Below are 16,896 nucleotides of genomic sequence, written 5' to 3'. Positions count from 1 at the left end.
GGATGGTTTTAGTCACAGGTACAAAATATTCTCTATAAAAGTGCACCATTTTTAAAGCAAACAACCTCCTGCGCTCTTTGTTATTTATCCCTTTGCCCCTAGTGGTGCGCTTGAGGGTTCTTTTTAACCACTCTTAACCATTTTTCGCCCCTATGTCTTGAAATGGCTGAATGAATCTGACAGTTCTGAAGCTAAGGCTTCCAAAAGCTTTATAATATGATTGATTAAAAGGATCTGTTTATTGTGCATGAACTTGCATCATATTTTATAAACTACATGCCACTAAAAACACGATGGAATGTGCCTATTTTTACTGCACACCCTGCACTGAAGCTATCAATAGAAGTATTCATTACAGTAGCTTGAGTTTTACAGATTGTTTGCAACTGAAAAGGCTAAAATGAAGCAGCATCAAGGGCAAAAGAATGCTGAGAGTAGGTTAGCATTTTCCCTCCTGAAACAGCCACTTTGTGGTCACATCACCAAAGTTAAGAGCAATTATTCTGAAAGGATATGATACACCGATACACTCTTCTTGTAGATTAAACATATATGATATTTATTGCAAATATTCAATTCCAAAATTGCAAATTGTTAACAGTCAGTTTTGTACTGCTGTTAGACACATGTATTTACAGATAAAATCTAAGGCAAATAAAATCTTGTTAAGCAGTGTATAACTTTCTTGCAGCATTAATCTGCTGCTTGAGAAACTGCGAGCACAGATGAAAACTCTGCCTGGATATGCTCATGAAGTGAGATAAAAAAATAAATGGCAAAAGATAGGTTGCAGTTTGGATTATTAGTAGTGTTATCTTTTAAAGTAAGTTAGTTTGTTTGTTTTAGCCTTAGCTGAGAAAATAAATCATTGAAAGCTTGCACTTGTTTCTGGCTTCATTGCCTGCTCCCATTCTAACTGTTTCTGGGGGAGAAATCCAGGGTTTTTAAAATTAGCAGCAAAGTACGCAATCAGTGATTCAAATCTAATAATTACTCAGATATCTCAATATCCATTTCTCTTATAAAACTTGGCTCTTGCAACCACGTCATTGGCATAGTCATGGTGTGTTGTGCCAATATCCATCCTGTCGTAGCTCCGGACATTGTTTGCTCCTGCGTTATAGGCTGAGATCCCACCTGAGATGAAAGTGAAAGCAACACACAAACAGAGGTGAAACTTCATCAGTAAATAAGCAAACAACCAAAAATAATAACTTAAATGCATTGCTTTAGTTTGTAGCTCTCTTTTCACCAGTGTTGTTGGCCAAAGAATTACTATTTCCAGCTCTTGTTTTTCTCACTGAGGTGTTCCTTTTATATTTTAACTTTGTGAATAGATTACAATTTCCTTCTTTATATCCAGACTTAGTTATCATTGTCCCCTTGCTGTATTTTGTTAATGTTAACATTTTCAGTTGTGTGACTGTTTCCTTTTGTGCATATTTCTTCACGCCTACCCACATTTATAACCTCAGACACCTTTGTATTGTAGTTGAAATAAAGGCACCCAACCATAACAATGGCTTCAACTGTAATCAGCTCTCAGGAATATAGCCATATATCCTCCAGAGAGGACCTTACATTTTCAAAATTAATGTGTTCCTTCTTCAGAGTTGCTGGGATAGTAACTTTTTGTAGGTGGGTATAGGAACACAAAGCAAATGAAATGGAGAGAGGAGGAGAAAACCCACCCTTACTCCTTGCAACTAAAAAATGTCATTATATTTGCCAAGTTTTCCAAAAGCCTGCTAGAAAGCTAGCCAAATCTTATTCCTCTGTTTATTTTAGTGAGTATTAAAGAATATTGTTCCACACTTCAATAAAATGAAGAGAGGGACAGGGGTGTGTTTACTTTTCTGATGTGCTTGGTTATACAGCATTATCACTCTTGACTTTGATAGGTGTGAAGTGTTTTAAAGTTGACAAAACTCTACCTTTGAGCTGCTGTTCCTTTGTCCAAGTTTGGAATTTCTTCTCAATTTCGTTTATCATCCCGCATAAAATCTCTGTGCCTTGTGCTATGTGCTCTTTACTGTCCCATGACCCGACGATCTTATGGTACCGTTTGTCAACCTGAAAGCGAGACAGCAATGCCAGCACACCAGAAACCCTGCTATTTATCCAGAGCTCTTCATTGTTTACAGGCTGCCTGTATTCATTCTGATCTTTAATCTCATCATTTACCTCTTTTGTAATTGCATAGAGGAAGCAAGCTCAGCTCAAGGTGCAGGGGAAGCCAGCAGATGTGTGACCGGCAGACTGTCAGAGCACTGAAGAGGAATGCCTGCCTCACCTCCTTGTCTGCCAAGGCCTTAAAAACATTCACAGCTGCTGCTGTAGAAGTGATGGAGTGCAGAAAGCAGAGTTACTGCTGCTTAAGCTTTTCCAGCTGAAAGGGGATTGCTCCCTGCCTCCCCAGCTACATCAAGGGTGGGACAATCCCTGTTTCACCTAGGGAACTCCCTCACATCTCTGCCCCAGTCCTTTTCCCTCTTCACCTCGTTTCTGTGGGGTAATAAAGCATAAGTCTGAGGAGGCTGGAGCTGTTACAAAAGCAGATCCCAATGCGTACAGCAAATGTTTAGGGACTGCATGAATAAGCACACAACTTGGCAAACCAGTAAGGCATGAATGTAGGCATGAATAATGAAGCAAGATCTCCCACTAGCCGGGGCCCTGTGGTGCATGTAGGGTAATTAACCTGACTGTGTGTAGCTGCTTAGTTAAAAGAAATGCTTTTTGAAACAAGACTTATTATCTAAAGTATGAAATAGGGACAGTTAATCTCTTAATTCCCAAGACATTGCTGGGAAGGAAGCAGTGGTTTCATGTTGTAAAAGCAGTCTGCTCATGCCCTGACTCTCAAAGAATAACAGAATCACAGAATGTTAGAGATTAGAAGGGACCTCAAAAGATGATCTAGTCCAATCGCATCGCTGGAGTAGGAACATCTAGATGAGGTTACATAGGAATGTGTTCAGGCGGGGTTTGAATGTCTCCAGAGAAGGAGACTCCACAACCCCCCTGAGCAGCCTGTTCCAGTGCTCCGTCAGCCTCACTGAGAAGAAGTTTCTTCTCATATTTAAGTGGAACCTCCTGTGTTCCAGTTTGTATCCATTGCCCCTTGTCCTGTCATTGATTGTCACCGAGAAAAGCCTGGTTCCAACTTTGTGACACTCACCCATTACATATTTATAAACATTAATGAGGTCACCCCTCAGTCTCCTCTTCTCCAAGCTAAAGAGACCCAGCTCCCTCAGCCTTTCCTCATAAGAGAGATGCTCCACTCCCTTAATCATCTTCACGGCTCTGTGCTGGACTCTCTCCAGCAGTTCCCTGTCCTTCTTGAACTGAGGGGCCCAGAACTGGGCACAATATTCCAGATGTGGTCTCACCAGGGCAGAGTAGAGGGGAAGGAGAACCTCTCTTGACCTGCTAACCACCGCCCTTGCAATACACCTAAGGATGCCATTGGCCTTCCTGGCCACAAGGGCACAGTGCTGGCTCATGGTCATCCTGCTGTCCACCAAGACCCCCAGGTCCCTTTCCCCTACACTGCTCTCTAATAGGTCATTCCCCAACTTATAATGGAAGCTGGGGTTGTTCCTACCCAGATGCAGGACTCTACACTTTCCCGTGTTATGTTTTATTAGATTTTTCCCCACCCAACTCTCCAGCCTGTCCAGGTCTTGCTGGATGGCAGCACTCACCAGGGTCCTTCCCCTGTGCCAGGAGCTAACAGCTGGGTGAGCATCAGCTTTATTCTGGCCAAAGAGTAGGCTGAAAAGGTTTTGAGTGTTGCCTTTCAACAGAGCCAGTGCTACTCTTCTGACTTTCTGCTTCAAAAGAAGGATGAAGTTTGTGTTTTTAAGAAGGTTGAGCATACCTGCATTAGACCAAATGCGTTTCCATGGTCACCCCAGCCGTCTTTCAGCACTGACCCAGCATGTGACTCTCGAGAGATAATACCAGCAATCACAGCTGGATCAACACACTTGCTGTTGCCAACTTCTGTAATCTTGGCTTTGTATTTCTCCATGTTCTTCAAATCTTTTTCTGCAATCTTCTCTGAGGCAAGAACTCCTACAACACAATGTGCATGACTTTTCCTTTTGTTTTTAAAATTGAAAACAAGCTGTTCTAACAATGATTATGACTGAGCTTTTTGAATCCTTCTGAATCTATTTAGAGAGAAGCAATGATAGAATTGACCCATTTTGCTGAAGGGTAAGTGGCCAAGAAATTAATACACAAATGATATAAAATATGTTTTGTTTTGTTTTTTTTTTTCAAAGAGAGAGGGTGGTTCTCTAGTGTGCAGGCTAAAAAACAGACCTTTTTTTAAATCTAAGCCTTCGGGTGGATTAGTCCCAGATTTACTTCCTTTTAATTCAGGACTATAATGGGGAAATTTTCAGAAACTTAGGTCATGAGGGCAATACTCTTAAGGGAGAGGGAAAAGGAGGCTCCATGGCAGGGGTTGGATGCACCCAGGAGGCCTTGCATTTTCCCTGTGATGGTTTTGAATATTGTCTCAAAGGCAATTCTATTTGCAACATAAACTTATGTGTCCAAGTAGGATCTTTATTGGTTATGGAAAAATCAGCTCGTGTGGCAATGACTGACGGCCAGAGACTGTGATCCGTAATAGGTGTGAACTTCTGCATGGATACAAGGGGAGATGAACAGCCAAATCAGTGTCTACCTGAGTAGCTCAGACCTTCTGGTTTCGCAGTTGCCTCTGAAGCTCCAGTTGTTTCAACGTTCAGTATATTCCCATAACGACCCAAACAGCCTAAAAGCAATATTTATAACCAGATGTCAAGCCAGCATGGTGCGTGATGCGTGCCATTAAAATGCTTTCAGATCCATGACTGAAACCCGTGGCGTCATTTCGATAGTAGTGCAGGATTTGTGCTAGCAGATGCGGTCACAGTATGGTATGCTCTGGAAAGGATTACCTTTTGGTTGTACTAGCATAAAGCTGCAGTGTAGCTTGTGAGGTGAACCGATGCTTTGTGTGCAGTTCATCTCCCCTAATTTTAGCTTGCCTAAAACTTAGTTGTCTAGTCTAAGCTTGTGACTTGGGCTGCCTGCATAGCCAATGGAGGAAGGCATATCCAAAAGATGTTTTTTCTATTTAAAAAAGAATAAATCTGTGAGAGTCAAAAGAAATCCTATAGTACCTACTGGCTCCAGCTTGCTTTTACATAGCTACCATCAACAAGAAAAATCAAAGAGAAACATCCCTCAGTTACATCCATTGCAATTTATCTGACTTGTAGTTTGTTTGACTTGTGATTTATCTGCATTTATCCGTTGTCTAAACACACGGTTGCAGAATGGAAAACAAGCAAACAGCAACTGAGTGGAACAATGCTAACCTGAGCCTAGCAGTTAATGGAACACACGCTTTGGTACACTGAATTATTTACAAGAAATATTAGACAAACGTCACAGACCTGACATGTTTGCTGCAGGATGTCTCCTCACCTTCTCACCACACTTCCTAGAGACAAATGGGCTTTTTATCAGCTGTTGGTATTTTGGAGCAGCTGACTCAGTGCACTTCCCACACGCCTCTGTATTACGGGAAGCAGGAACGCCTAACAACTTCTTTTATGTCCAATCAAACACAACAGGGTTTCTGCTCTACAGCACAAACATGATTACGTTTTTTAAAAGATGAAATACCTTTTAATGTAATTTTAAACCCCGTTGCTAACAGTTTGGAAGTAGGAGGAGCCTTGTCTGAAAACAACTGCCCCCCTTCAGTTGTTGGGAGCAAGAATGTGCTGACAGTGGGGAAACAGGAACCTGTGCTTTTGCATGTAATCAAGTTCCTGCAGCAATAAGATGACACAGAGCTGCAGCTGCTGAGAACTTGGGTATGCAGAGACTATGCCAGGTCCCTGTTGTTATCCCCTCTTCTGCAGCGACAGCAAAAGTGAAGGCACAAACCCAAATAAGTAGGGAGTGTGGATCAAAGCTACTGTAGCTGCTCAGCAGTGAGGAAGAAAGCCGCTGGATGGCAGACCTCCCTGTCACTGCTAATCTATCCTGACATGCTTCTCCTCCACGATAAATTTTGTGAGGGTGAAATGCTGTTTTGCTCTTTCATGTTTTAAGCTGGGGAATGCATCCTGTGTCATTGCACTGAAAGATTCAGATCTGTAAATTTTTCCTGTACTGTTGATACCTCCCATAGAGAACCAGCTTGAAAAAGTCACAGCAGCCCATGCATGAAGCTCTTCATGCTCATGATTACGAGTTTAAAGACGGTTGAAGAAGAGGGAAGTATGTCTGGTAGGAAGGAAAACAGATATGGCTCATACAGAAGTGACATTAAAAAGAAAAAAAAAGAAAATTTAAAATACCACTGAAGATGGTTCACAAACCGATATCTCCAAACAGCCTGTGCTATCATTCATTTATTGTTGGAGGACAATCATAAAGGATGTACTAATTTGCTTCTGCTCGCTCACAGTAATTGAGGCAGGCAGGTAGATCTCCCATGTTTTCTGGAGCCCTATCCAGAAATTACTGTTTAATGACATATGCATGCACAGTCTCACATGTCCTGGGAAGTATTTTCCTCAAAAAATCTATATTCAGACTACTGGGGAAGAATGGCATATCCGCACAGTGCTTCATAACAACAGCCCTGTCACCTCCATGATGTTGAGCAGGCTGCAGCTTGCAGGCTTCCAGCTCAGGAGCTGCCGCAGGCTGTGGGCTCCAGGGACAGAGAAATGGCTGTAGCTTTTGTCAACACTCTTTGCAGTATCTCTCACTTGTCCCATCATTCGCTTACCACAGAGGAGACAGTACGTAAGCTACACCACACTGCCATCTCTCCTGCTATGTCAAGGGTACAGGCTGTGGCTTTGGGCAGCCTCAAAAGTGTCCCAAATTGTGGTTTAAGTCCTGGATTCCCACTGTACTCACTGTGAGTTGAGGCATTCAACAACCTCCAGTTCAGATCCAGCTCATCCTCGTTTTTCTTCATCTCTCAGAAATGCTACAAAAAGCCGGTCAGAGTGTGGATCTACCACAAGAGTTGGTCTCGTGCGCTGACCTCACCACAGGGTGCCATGAGCCAGCCCCATGGGCTGTGGGTCCCCCCATGACACTGCAACACCAGTGCTTCTTTTCTCCCCAGAAACCGCTGCTGAATTCAGTCCGTTTTGTCTGTACCACCACACTGAAGGCAGGGGCATAGTCTGAAGTTAATGGGGATATACACGTACATGGCTGAAGGAATAATTTGTTGATTATCTGTTAGGAGGGGAAAAGCCTGACAGAATGAGTCGGAAGAGGGGGAAGAAACCGCGTCAGTTAAATCTGTTTTCCATGCGTGGGAGATTTATCAAGACAGAAATTTACCTATAAACTGAAAATGTTTGGTGTAAGAATGGAGATAATAGCTGTGGTGGCAGGCCCTGGCATTTTTGTCCTGGTTTTGTTTAAAACCAAGTTTCTCTTTTAGTGAATTTGTCTGTCAGCTAAAGCCTTTGTATTAGCTGCATTTTCCTGGAGAACCAGATACATGTTTTGGTAAACATAGCAATGGAATGCAAAGTTATTGATAAGCATGGATGGACATCTCGTGAGAGCGGCAACGAGAAACTGGTGACCAAGAAACTGACCAATTGTGTATAACATTTCATTCATATGAATACTTCATATAAAAGTGGGAGATCACGAGGATCTCGTCCCTTTTCATTCTGTTCCCTTTTGTTCATGGCCGACATTAGGAGAGGACCTTGCTGGTCGTCCCTGTGAACTGAGGCCTAGTGAGAGACTGAATCCAGCTCTGGTTGGCTGCCGAGTCCAATCCAGGACTTTGGGTGCTGGCTCTGCAGTTGCTGAGACTTTCAAGATTGGTTTTGTGTATTTTGTATTATTTTCTCTATTCTTATTAGTAGCATTAGTAAAACATCTTTAATTTTTCCAGCTCTCTTCTCTCTGCCCTTCTTTCCCTCCCGATCACCTGTCCTGAGTGGGAAGGGGGGAGAGGGAGGGGCAAAAGAGGGAAGTGGGGGGAGAGGAGGTTAACAATACATCTGCCAGGGTTTGATTGTCACCCCGCAATCTTAACCCTCGACAATGTTTCAGAAGCAGATTATGCATTAGTTGAAAGAGATTCAGGGAATCATTTCTCAGTATGAGAGTTGCGTGTTGGCTCATCTGCAAAAGCTTCATCTGAAGAAGCTTAACCCATGTTAAGCTCCTGAGAGGGCAGGCGAGATCACGCAGCCTGGGACAGGGTGGCTTGGAAGTGTTTTCAGTGAAAGACACAGCAGTGATTAACATGCTTTTTTAAAAAAAAAAAAATTGCTGCAGAGATTAATGAAGTTTAGTTTATTTTTAATTAGTGTTTATTTTATATTTAACTGCTTTTGAACTGTATTAAGATTTTTTTTTAACCGTAGGAACATTACTTGACCTGTTTCTACTGGATTTACTTTTGCTTGTGTTGTCCTTTGATGTGCCCTGCCTGGCTTTGCAGGATTTTTGTTGGCCAGAGAAACAGTGACCTTTCCTGAGTCAGAAAGTGGAGGTTGGGTAACCCTGTTGGGGAATGTTTAAACAATTCATGAAGGCAGTTGTGATTTCTGTTTCTTTTAGCTCTTGTTAATCTTCAGTAAGGAGAAGGAAGAACCTCTTCTCGTAAAATGAAAAAAGCCTCTCTTTCACTCTGGTCAGTCAATATTTGAGAACGTTGGCATACATATAAATAGAAGTTGTCTCTGTAAGGGAGAGAGACCCAAGGAGGTCAAATAGGACCTGTCTGATACAAAACAATGTTTAAAGTAGCATAAATCAAATTAAGAACATGCTTTTAGGGCCTTCCTGGATTTCATAAAGAATCACACAAGCCAAATAGTAATAAAAATTTTGAGTGGATTATTCTTCATCTGTTTTACTGCTGCAGACTTGTTTTAGAAGCACCCATGACTTCTTGGTGTTGGATGTGTGATTAAATATAGTCAGATCAAGCAGTACTTCTTCCACTTCACCACATGTGATTCTCAGCTACTGCTTTGTGTTTTGTTGTGTTTTTTTTTTTTTTTCTGTAATAACATTTCACATTTAGGAAATTAACTGAAGACACCAGTGTAGCAAAGCTCCGTTTTATAGTTTAACATTTAAGGAATCAAAAAGATGTTAAGCCAGGCAGTGCAGATCCAACAGAGAACTGAGAGAAGGCAAGCAGTGGCTGTGGCTGTTACAGGAAAAAAGTTACACCATACGTTTCAAAACCCTGCTGTTTTTATTTTTCTGGTTTTGTTTCAAAAGTCCTCAGTAGTTTTTGCAGAAGTTCTACTCATCCCATCAGCAGATATAAAGCTCCATACTGGAGAGCGCAAATAGGACTGGGACATGGAACTTACACAAATTGCACAAATTTTGGTGTCTTTTGTAATAAGTTCATTTTTGCAAGCCTTGGGTCTTGCAAAGGTGAGCTGAGACTTCATATAAATTCTCAAGTATTTTGGAAGTCTTGTTTGTAACCTCACCTAAGTACAGCAAAGACCATTCTTATGAACAAATGGTATATTGTATATCTATATCTATATACTAAAGAACAATACTTAAATGCTTCGTATTCATTACTGATTAAAAATGAAAGCCCCAAATGGTAAACTACATGTATTTTTGCATTTATGTATGCGTACCTGCTCTACTCTGTCCACACGGATGTGGCAAACCTGTTTACTTCTTCCCTTTTCCTGGCTGTCTACCGCATAGTTTTAGATGCAAATACCCATCCATATCATGTTTTTTCTTGTCTAAGCCATCCCAGTTCTGCAGGTGATAGAGACTAAATCCCCTCCCTAGCTATGGGAGATAAATCCTGGTGTGTGGAGCACATCCCACCTTGGTGGCATGGATGCGGAGAAGGTGAAGATGCCACGTGTCCACATGGAGGGATCTCTGCAGTGGACATATGCTGGGAGGTTTGCAGCCATCTCCATGTGTACATAAGGAGGACCTTGTGAAGATACATTTTAAGTCAATTATATCTTTGCTGAGGCAAATTATAAAGTTTTCTAGTTTTCTTTTCTGAATCAGAAACAAAAAGGCAAGATGTTTTTGACATGTATTTAAGATATGACTACTGGAAAACTCTGCTACATCAACAGTCAGGAGGTAAAAAATACTGAGGTGCTCACTTTTAACTGTATTAAATGCACAGCAACCCTCACCTCACCTGACACTGGCCATATGGGCTTGGTGGGAGTTAGTATGGAGACTGGCAGTGCTAAGACCTTGCCTTCAGATTTGCTACTGAGGAATTTGGTGCAAGGTATGACAAGAAACGGTAGCTTTAAAACAGGTATGTTGAACATAAGGAACTTCATAGCAGCTTTAGCAGAAGTGTCAGCAAGGTGCCTTCCAGCTAATGGAACCTGTGGGTTGGTGAGCTGTGGGAAGGGGACATCACTCTGTGCTGGTCCCAGGAACAAGTGGCATGAGGCACCTGCAGAAGTGCTTGATCAGAGTCAACCTGCAGGAGTAATGGGTCCATCTAAGAGTTGAAGAATTATCAATATTTGCTACCTCTGAGTGATTTCTGTAGCCTGCATTAAAAAAAAAAAAAAAAAAGAGTGAATCACCTGTGTTTCCAAGGGGTGTGCTGTCAGACAGCTGCTTCTCCAGGGTGACAAAGCAGACACCACCCAACCGACCTTTCCGTGCATGCTGTTCACAGCAACACACAGGCCGTGGTGATGATGCCAAGCAGGGTCTTTCCAAGTCGAGGTGACTTGCTGGGGCAAGTCCATAGTTACAAGACAGGTTCAAGAGCATGCCAAGATGGAATGTCAGCGAGGCAAAATCAGGATCAGTAGGTTACAAAGCCAGGTGCAGGCTGACTTCCAGTGCAGCTCAGATCAGGACTTAGGGCAAGATTATGAACTTAGGTGCAGCTGCTGGGGCAACAGGCAGAAGGTGCATGGGAGGAGAGAACAGATGGTGCTCATCATAGTGTGATACCAGAGCTGCCCTTCCATGCAGGCAGCCAGACCCCTGCGGGAGAGAGAGGAGGCTGCAGAGCCCCTCAGTGTAGTCAGGGCCCGTACGGCATGGTCACCCCAAAGCTGGCTCTTCTCCAGGCTGAGTGGACCCAGATCTTTCAGCTTCTTGTTTGTCCTCTGCTCCAGCCTATGACCAGCTTGGTGGCTTCTGCTGGAGTCACTTCAGTGTGTCAGAGTCCCTCTTGTGTCAGGGAGGCCCAAACTGGATACCAGGGCAGTCTCACAAGCATCTAAGAGAGGGAAATGGCTAAACTTTTGCTAATGCAGCTCAAGGTCCTCTTAGTCTACGTCTCCACGAAGGCCCATGGTGTCCGCCAGGACCCCAAGGTTCCTTTTTGCACAGCTTGTTTTCTAGCTGTCTGCCTCCCAGCCCATACTGACCTGTGAGTTTATTCTGTCCCAGGTGCAGAGCTTTGTCTTTGTCTTAATTGATTGTCATGGAGCTACCATCAGCCCATTTCTCCAGCCTCTCCAAGACCTACCAGTTGATACCATTTGTGAACTTGCTGGGAGCTCTCCCTGTGTCCCTAGTCTGAATTGCTGCTGAAGACACAAAGCAGTGCTGGGCTGCAGGATCCATCCCTGGGGGACGCCACTAGCAACTGGCCACCAGCTGGACCCTGTGACACCCACCACCACACTCTGAGCCTGGTGACTTTCTAGCCAAATTTCTACTCACCTATCCAGTCTGTATGGGAATATAGTGGAAGAATGGCAAGGAGGTTAGTTAAATGTAAATATGCTCAAGTGACTTGAACCTGTCTGTAGAAAAAGCACATACATCACACTAATTGTTCTACTGACCTTGTGTGCTTGATGAGTAGAACCTCTGTGTTAGGTAACATAGGGCTGTGAGAAACTCTGGGCACCTTATCACTGTGTCTGAGATTCCTGCTTTGTTGTGATAAAGAGCGGGAGGCTGTGCCTGCCTGAAGCCTTGAAATACAGGCGAGCTCAGCAGGCCCAGTGATCTTCCAGCAGGGCTGAACTGACCAGCGCCTGCGTCCCTGATGGTGTCACCTCTGCCTGGGAGCTCAGGTGTGGCTTCGGAGATCCCCCAGTAGAGAGGTAACTAAAATAAAACTTGCTCTTTGCAATGCATTCGTGGCCTCTGGCTCTTCTTGTGATGTGCCTGCATATGTGTACATACAGTCCATACTCACCAGTCTGTCTATAAGGATGCCACCCCAGGTTGGGGCAAAGACCTTGCCAGGTCAAGGTACACCATATCTGCTCCTCTCCCCTTTTCCATAAGGTGGGTTACCTCATCGCAAGAGGCAAACAGGTTGGTCAGGCGTTATTTACCCTGTTAAAATCCATGCTGGATGTTTTTACCATGGTCTCTAATGGCTCCTGGAAGGATGTGTGTCATAACTGTGCATCGTTAATGGCTTTGGATTGCATTTTCCTATCTGTTTAAGATTATTGCAACCAGTGGTTTTCCTAATTATTGTGACATACAGTTGTTCTCAGTCCCCAAAGTTGTGCTTGTCATAGAAGGAGAAAAGAAATTCCCTCAGCAAGCAAGTGGATGCTGGTGAGACAGGCAGGGCTTGCACTGCTTACTGCCAGACCAGAACCAACTTTTCCTTTGGCCCTGGGGAATGAGTGTCACTTAGTCCTGCAGGCGTCTACTCCTCTCCTTTTGTTGTCTTTTGTATGGGGATATAGCGGAAGATTTGGCGAGGAGGTTAGTTAAATGTAAATACGCTCAAGTGACTTGCACCTGTCTGTAGAAAAAGCACATACATCACACTAATTGTCTTACTGACCTTGTGTGCTTGATGAGTAGAAGCTCTGTGTTAGATAACACAGGCCTGGGAGAAACTCTGGGCACCTTATCACTGTGTCTGAGATTCCTGCTTTGTTGTGAGAAAGAGCGGGAGGCTGTGCCTGCCTGAAGCCTTGAAATACAGGCGAGCTCAGCAGGCCCAGTGATCTTCCAGCAGGGCTGAACTGACCAGCGCCTGTGTCCCCTCTGGTGTCACCTCTGCCTGGGAGCTCAGGTGTGGCTTCGGAGACCCCCCAGTAGAGAGGTAACTAAAATAAAACTTGCTCTTTGCAACGCATTCGTGGCCTCTGGCTCTTCTTGCGATGTGCCTGCATATGTGCACACGTTTGACCTTAGTCGGCAGTCGCTAGAACCAGCCATGCTGTGGTTTGCAAAAAAAACGGGGACAAGGGAGGCCTCGAGGGTGACTCCCCAAATTCTAGGATGGCCCAGTACAGAGCGCTGGGCTCCTGTGGCTGCTCTTCTGTCTGAATTCGCTCCGCCAGAGGCATTGCCTCAGCTTGATCATGGGGTGGTGATTACCCCCCAGGTAATTCAAGCAGCTATGCCAAAGCTTCCATGGAGAGCGGCATCAACTTCTTCTCACAAATTAGCGGGGAGATTGGGATGGTTATTTGTTACCGGTCTTAATGCTCTTGATCGTGATGTTGTTGCATTGAAGAGTAAAATAAGAGAATTGGAAAAGGAGGTTGAGATTTTACAGGATGCAAAGGCGATCGCACAACAAGTAATTACTGTTCAAGCAGAGCAGTGCTATGAGCTGCAAGATAATGTAGACCAGTTGCTAGCATGTATTGCTAAGGAACAAAAGGAAAAATATGCCAAAAGTGAGTTTTTGTGTTCTCAGGTTTGTACTCTTACCACAAAACACTCTTGGAATCCCAAGGAATGGGATGGAAATATTTGGAGTGAATCCTCAGACTCCAATATTGAGTCTGAATTTGATCCTGACTGAAATGGCAGGGAAGTGGTGGGAGCACAACCCCCCATACAAATGGTGCTGCAGCAGGAACAAGCAGATGAGGAGGGGCAGATAGCACATACTCACTCTCCGAAGGAGTTAACGGCGTTTTCAGAGATCTCTCAGCAAACGAGTGGGGAAGGAATTCCGGCACAGATTTTGCCAGCTTGGGATAGTGGAGCTGTGTCTATCCATTTGTTAGCAGATGAAAAAGTTTTCTTAAGCCCTATAGCCTATGATGATCAGATACAACAACAATATGCTCAGCTGCAAACTGTCAGAGGTCCGGACAGGCAAGATATTATTGCACCTGTGCTGTATCAATGTTTGTGTGCAGCAGTTTTAATGGCATATGCTGAACCTGTTGAATCTGTGTTGTCCCGTGGAAATTGGTGCACATTGGAGAAAAGTATTGATTTAGTGCAGCAGATCGGGGTGGTGTATACATTGATTATGGGATCCGATTCGGACAGGGTAGCAGTGAGAAGTGCTACAGGTAATGCAGGTACTCCAGCAAATGCCTTGAGCGGAATTGGGGCTGTAATTTCAAGACCCTCTGTTTGGGTGGTGGATAATGGAAATCTGGCAAAACTGAGAAGAGTTACAGCACAGGTGATGAGAACACTAATGTGGAATGATTTAGTACAAGCTGGTATCCCACAATCAGAAATAAGCGGGATCGTGCCATCACAAATTTTTTGCTGCTTGCAAAAGTTAATGCTTATGCAGAAAAGCCAACCAGCCCTAGCCCCCCCCCGCCAACACTGCACCCACCCTCCACCCCACCTGCCACCTCAGTGCAAGACCAGTTTGCCTTTACCTGGCAACAAAAGCAATATACTTGCCGAGTATTGTCTCAGAGATACAAACACGGTCCCTCCGTTTGCCACCAAATCATAGCAGCTGATATAGCACTATGGTCGGGTACTGTTACTGATTGCCATGATAATCTGTTGATTATGGCAGTGTCACAACAAGAAACTGAAGCAGCTGCTGAATTTTTGAAGGTGCATTTGCAGGACCAAGGCTGGGCAATTACTCTGATGAAAATACAGGGCCCTTGTGCTACTGTACTATTTTTAGAAATAGTGTGGCATAGGCAGCTTAGAGAAACACCAGTTAAAGTACAGCACACAGTCCAGCAGTTTTCTGTACCAGCTGCAATAAAACAATTACATGGATTTTTAGGGCATTGGAGAATTTCCATCCCTACATCTTCTGTGGAGGAGGATTCCCCTTGTGAAGGGTTAATAGCAGAGCACAATAAAGTTGATTCATTTGAGTCTCAAAACAGTAAGAAAGCAGATAATATGACCTCTGCTGAGCTGCATGCTCAAGCTCTAAATGTGCATATGGCTTGTGGACATGGATCAGCTTATGCTGCACACACATGGGACATTGGTCACAATCAAACCCCTTTGCTGTTATATACTTGTAAAACATGCTCACATGATTGTACTGCTTGTACACAGCTACATTTAAGAACACGGGGAAAGGTAAAACAGGGTCAGTGGGCCTCGAATACCTGTCAGGTTGATTATATTGGCCCCGTATCCCCACCTAGGGGGTGACAATATGTATACACTTCTGTGGATATAGTGTCAACACTAACTAGAGGGGAAATGAAATTATTCACACCAATGGATTGTGAAGTGAGACTGCAGCCTATTGATCTAGATGTAAAAATTTATATGACTCCAGAGAATGCTGTATGGTTTTGTACCCTGACTTCTCCTCTTATGTTACATCATTTACTAATATCAGATTCTCGAGTTCTTGTATTTCAGGTATCTTCAGTGAACACCTGTGTTTTATCTAGAGGAGACAGCACTGGAACAATGTTATTGGTGTCACAGACTCAACATCCAACTGAAGTCCAATCTGAAAAAGCGCAGGCCACGACTTTCCAGTCTGTGTAGGCAGTTGGCCCACAACAGGTTGTTAAACCCAGTGATACCAGCTGAAGGAGCTGGAGCAGCAGCGTATGTATTACTGGAGGGTGACAACCCCCATAGCTGTGTTACAGAATTGTGCTATGCTAAGAGATTTTAACACTAATGTTTCTTATTGTTGTTTCTCTGAGTAGGTAGTAGCTGCAAATGCTGCTTTGATTTTGAAGTCATGTGTTGCTTCAGCACAGATGATGAACTAGCCAGCATGGAAGACAACATCTTGCATCTTTGGAACTAATGCCTGGCTGAATGACTCGTTTAGTTCCCTGACAAGATGAATGGGACACCTGATTATTGTAGAAATATGCTTTTTCCTTTTTCTGTATGTGTTTATTGTGTGCCCCTGTAAATTGCTCTGTGCTACACCTCACAAGCCCAAATGAACAACTCTGGCTTTGTTGGCCCCAGCAGAAGCAAGTCACGTGAGCGAGGGGGTGGAATGTATGGGGATATAGCGGAAGATTTGGCGAGGAGGTTAGTTAAATGTAAATACGCTCAAGTGACTTGCACCTGTCTGTAGAAAAAGCACACACATCACACTAATTGTTTTACTGACCTTGTGTGCTTGATGAGTAGAAGCTCTGTGTTAGATAACACAGGCCTGGGAGAAACTCTGGGCACCTTATCACTGTGTATGAGATTCCTGCTCTGTTGTGAGAAAGAGCGGGAGGCTGCGCCTGCCTGAAGCCTTGAAATACAGGCGAGCTCAGCAGGCCCAGCGATCTTCCAGCAGGGCTGAACTGACCAGCGCCTGTGTCCCCGCTGGTGTCACCTCTGCCTGGGAGCTCAGGTGTGGCTTCGGAGATCCCCCAGTAGAGAGGTAACTAAAATAAAACTTGCTCTTTGCAAATGCATCCGTGGCCTCTGGCTCTTCTTGCGATGTCCCTGCGCATGTGCACACACCTTTCTACCCTCCCACCCAAAAATTAGTTCAATTCCAGGTCTAGAAGGAATAGAAACACCAAAATATGCCAAACTTGAAGACTGCTCTTTTCCCAAGTGTCATTATTCTTTCTACAAGCAGCAGAGAGGGAAAAGAACTTTGTGAAGTGCAAACACGTATTTCATTCTGTTCCCTTCTCAGTTTCTCTATCTGCCTAACATTAACATTGTACTTATCCAAACTTCGCTAACACACATGACAAT

General features: G+C 43.9%; 1 protein-coding gene and 1 long non-coding RNA gene across 2 annotated transcripts; one reads left to right on the top strand and one right to left on the bottom strand.

Annotated features, from left to right (window-relative positions):
• Window positions 1-378: 378 nt before the first annotated feature.
• LOC136106661 (lysozyme g-like) lies at window positions 379-5,723 on the bottom strand. The gene is made up of 5 exons (XM_065847152.2): window positions 5,463-5,723; window positions 4,706-4,795; window positions 3,887-4,083; window positions 1,935-2,073; window positions 379-1,137 (listed from the first exon to the last, which is right to left on the bottom strand). The coding sequence occupies exons 1-5, from the start codon at window positions 5,467-5,469 to the stop codon at window positions 1,004-1,006; spliced, it is 567 nt and encodes a 188-aa protein (XP_065703224.2). The 5' UTR covers window positions 5,470-5,723; the 3' UTR covers window positions 379-1,003.
• Window positions 5,724-11,487: 5,764 nt separating this feature from the next.
• On the top strand, window positions 11,488-16,822 carry LOC136097250 (uncharacterized). Its single transcript, XR_011739037.1, has 3 exons — window positions 11,488-13,081; window positions 15,586-15,780; window positions 15,885-16,822. It is a non-coding gene; the product is annotated as an uncharacterized lncRNA (long non-coding RNA).
• Window positions 16,823-16,896: the final 74 nt, after the last annotated feature.

Source organism: Patagioenas fasciata, chromosome 1 (genome assembly GCF_037038585.1).
Source record: "Patagioenas fasciata isolate bPatFas1 chromosome 1, bPatFas1.hap1, whole genome shotgun sequence".
Classification (NCBI taxonomy): domain Eukaryota; kingdom Metazoa; phylum Chordata; class Aves; order Columbiformes; family Columbidae; genus Patagioenas; species Patagioenas fasciata.
The sequence above is the reverse complement of the archived record's forward strand: the minus strand, read 5'-3'. Positions and strand labels throughout refer to the sequence as shown.

Coding starts and splice junctions, on each gene's coding strand:
- LOC136106661 (XM_065847152.2), bottom strand. Junction 4,084..4,705: donor AGAAGGTCTGAGCTACTCAG/GTAGACACTGAT, acceptor ATTGTGTTGTAG/GAGTTCTTGCCTCAGAGAAG. Junction 1,138..1,934: donor AAAGGAACAGCAGCTCAAAG/GTAGAGTTTTGT, acceptor CTTTCATCTCAG/GTGGGATCTCAGCCTATAAC.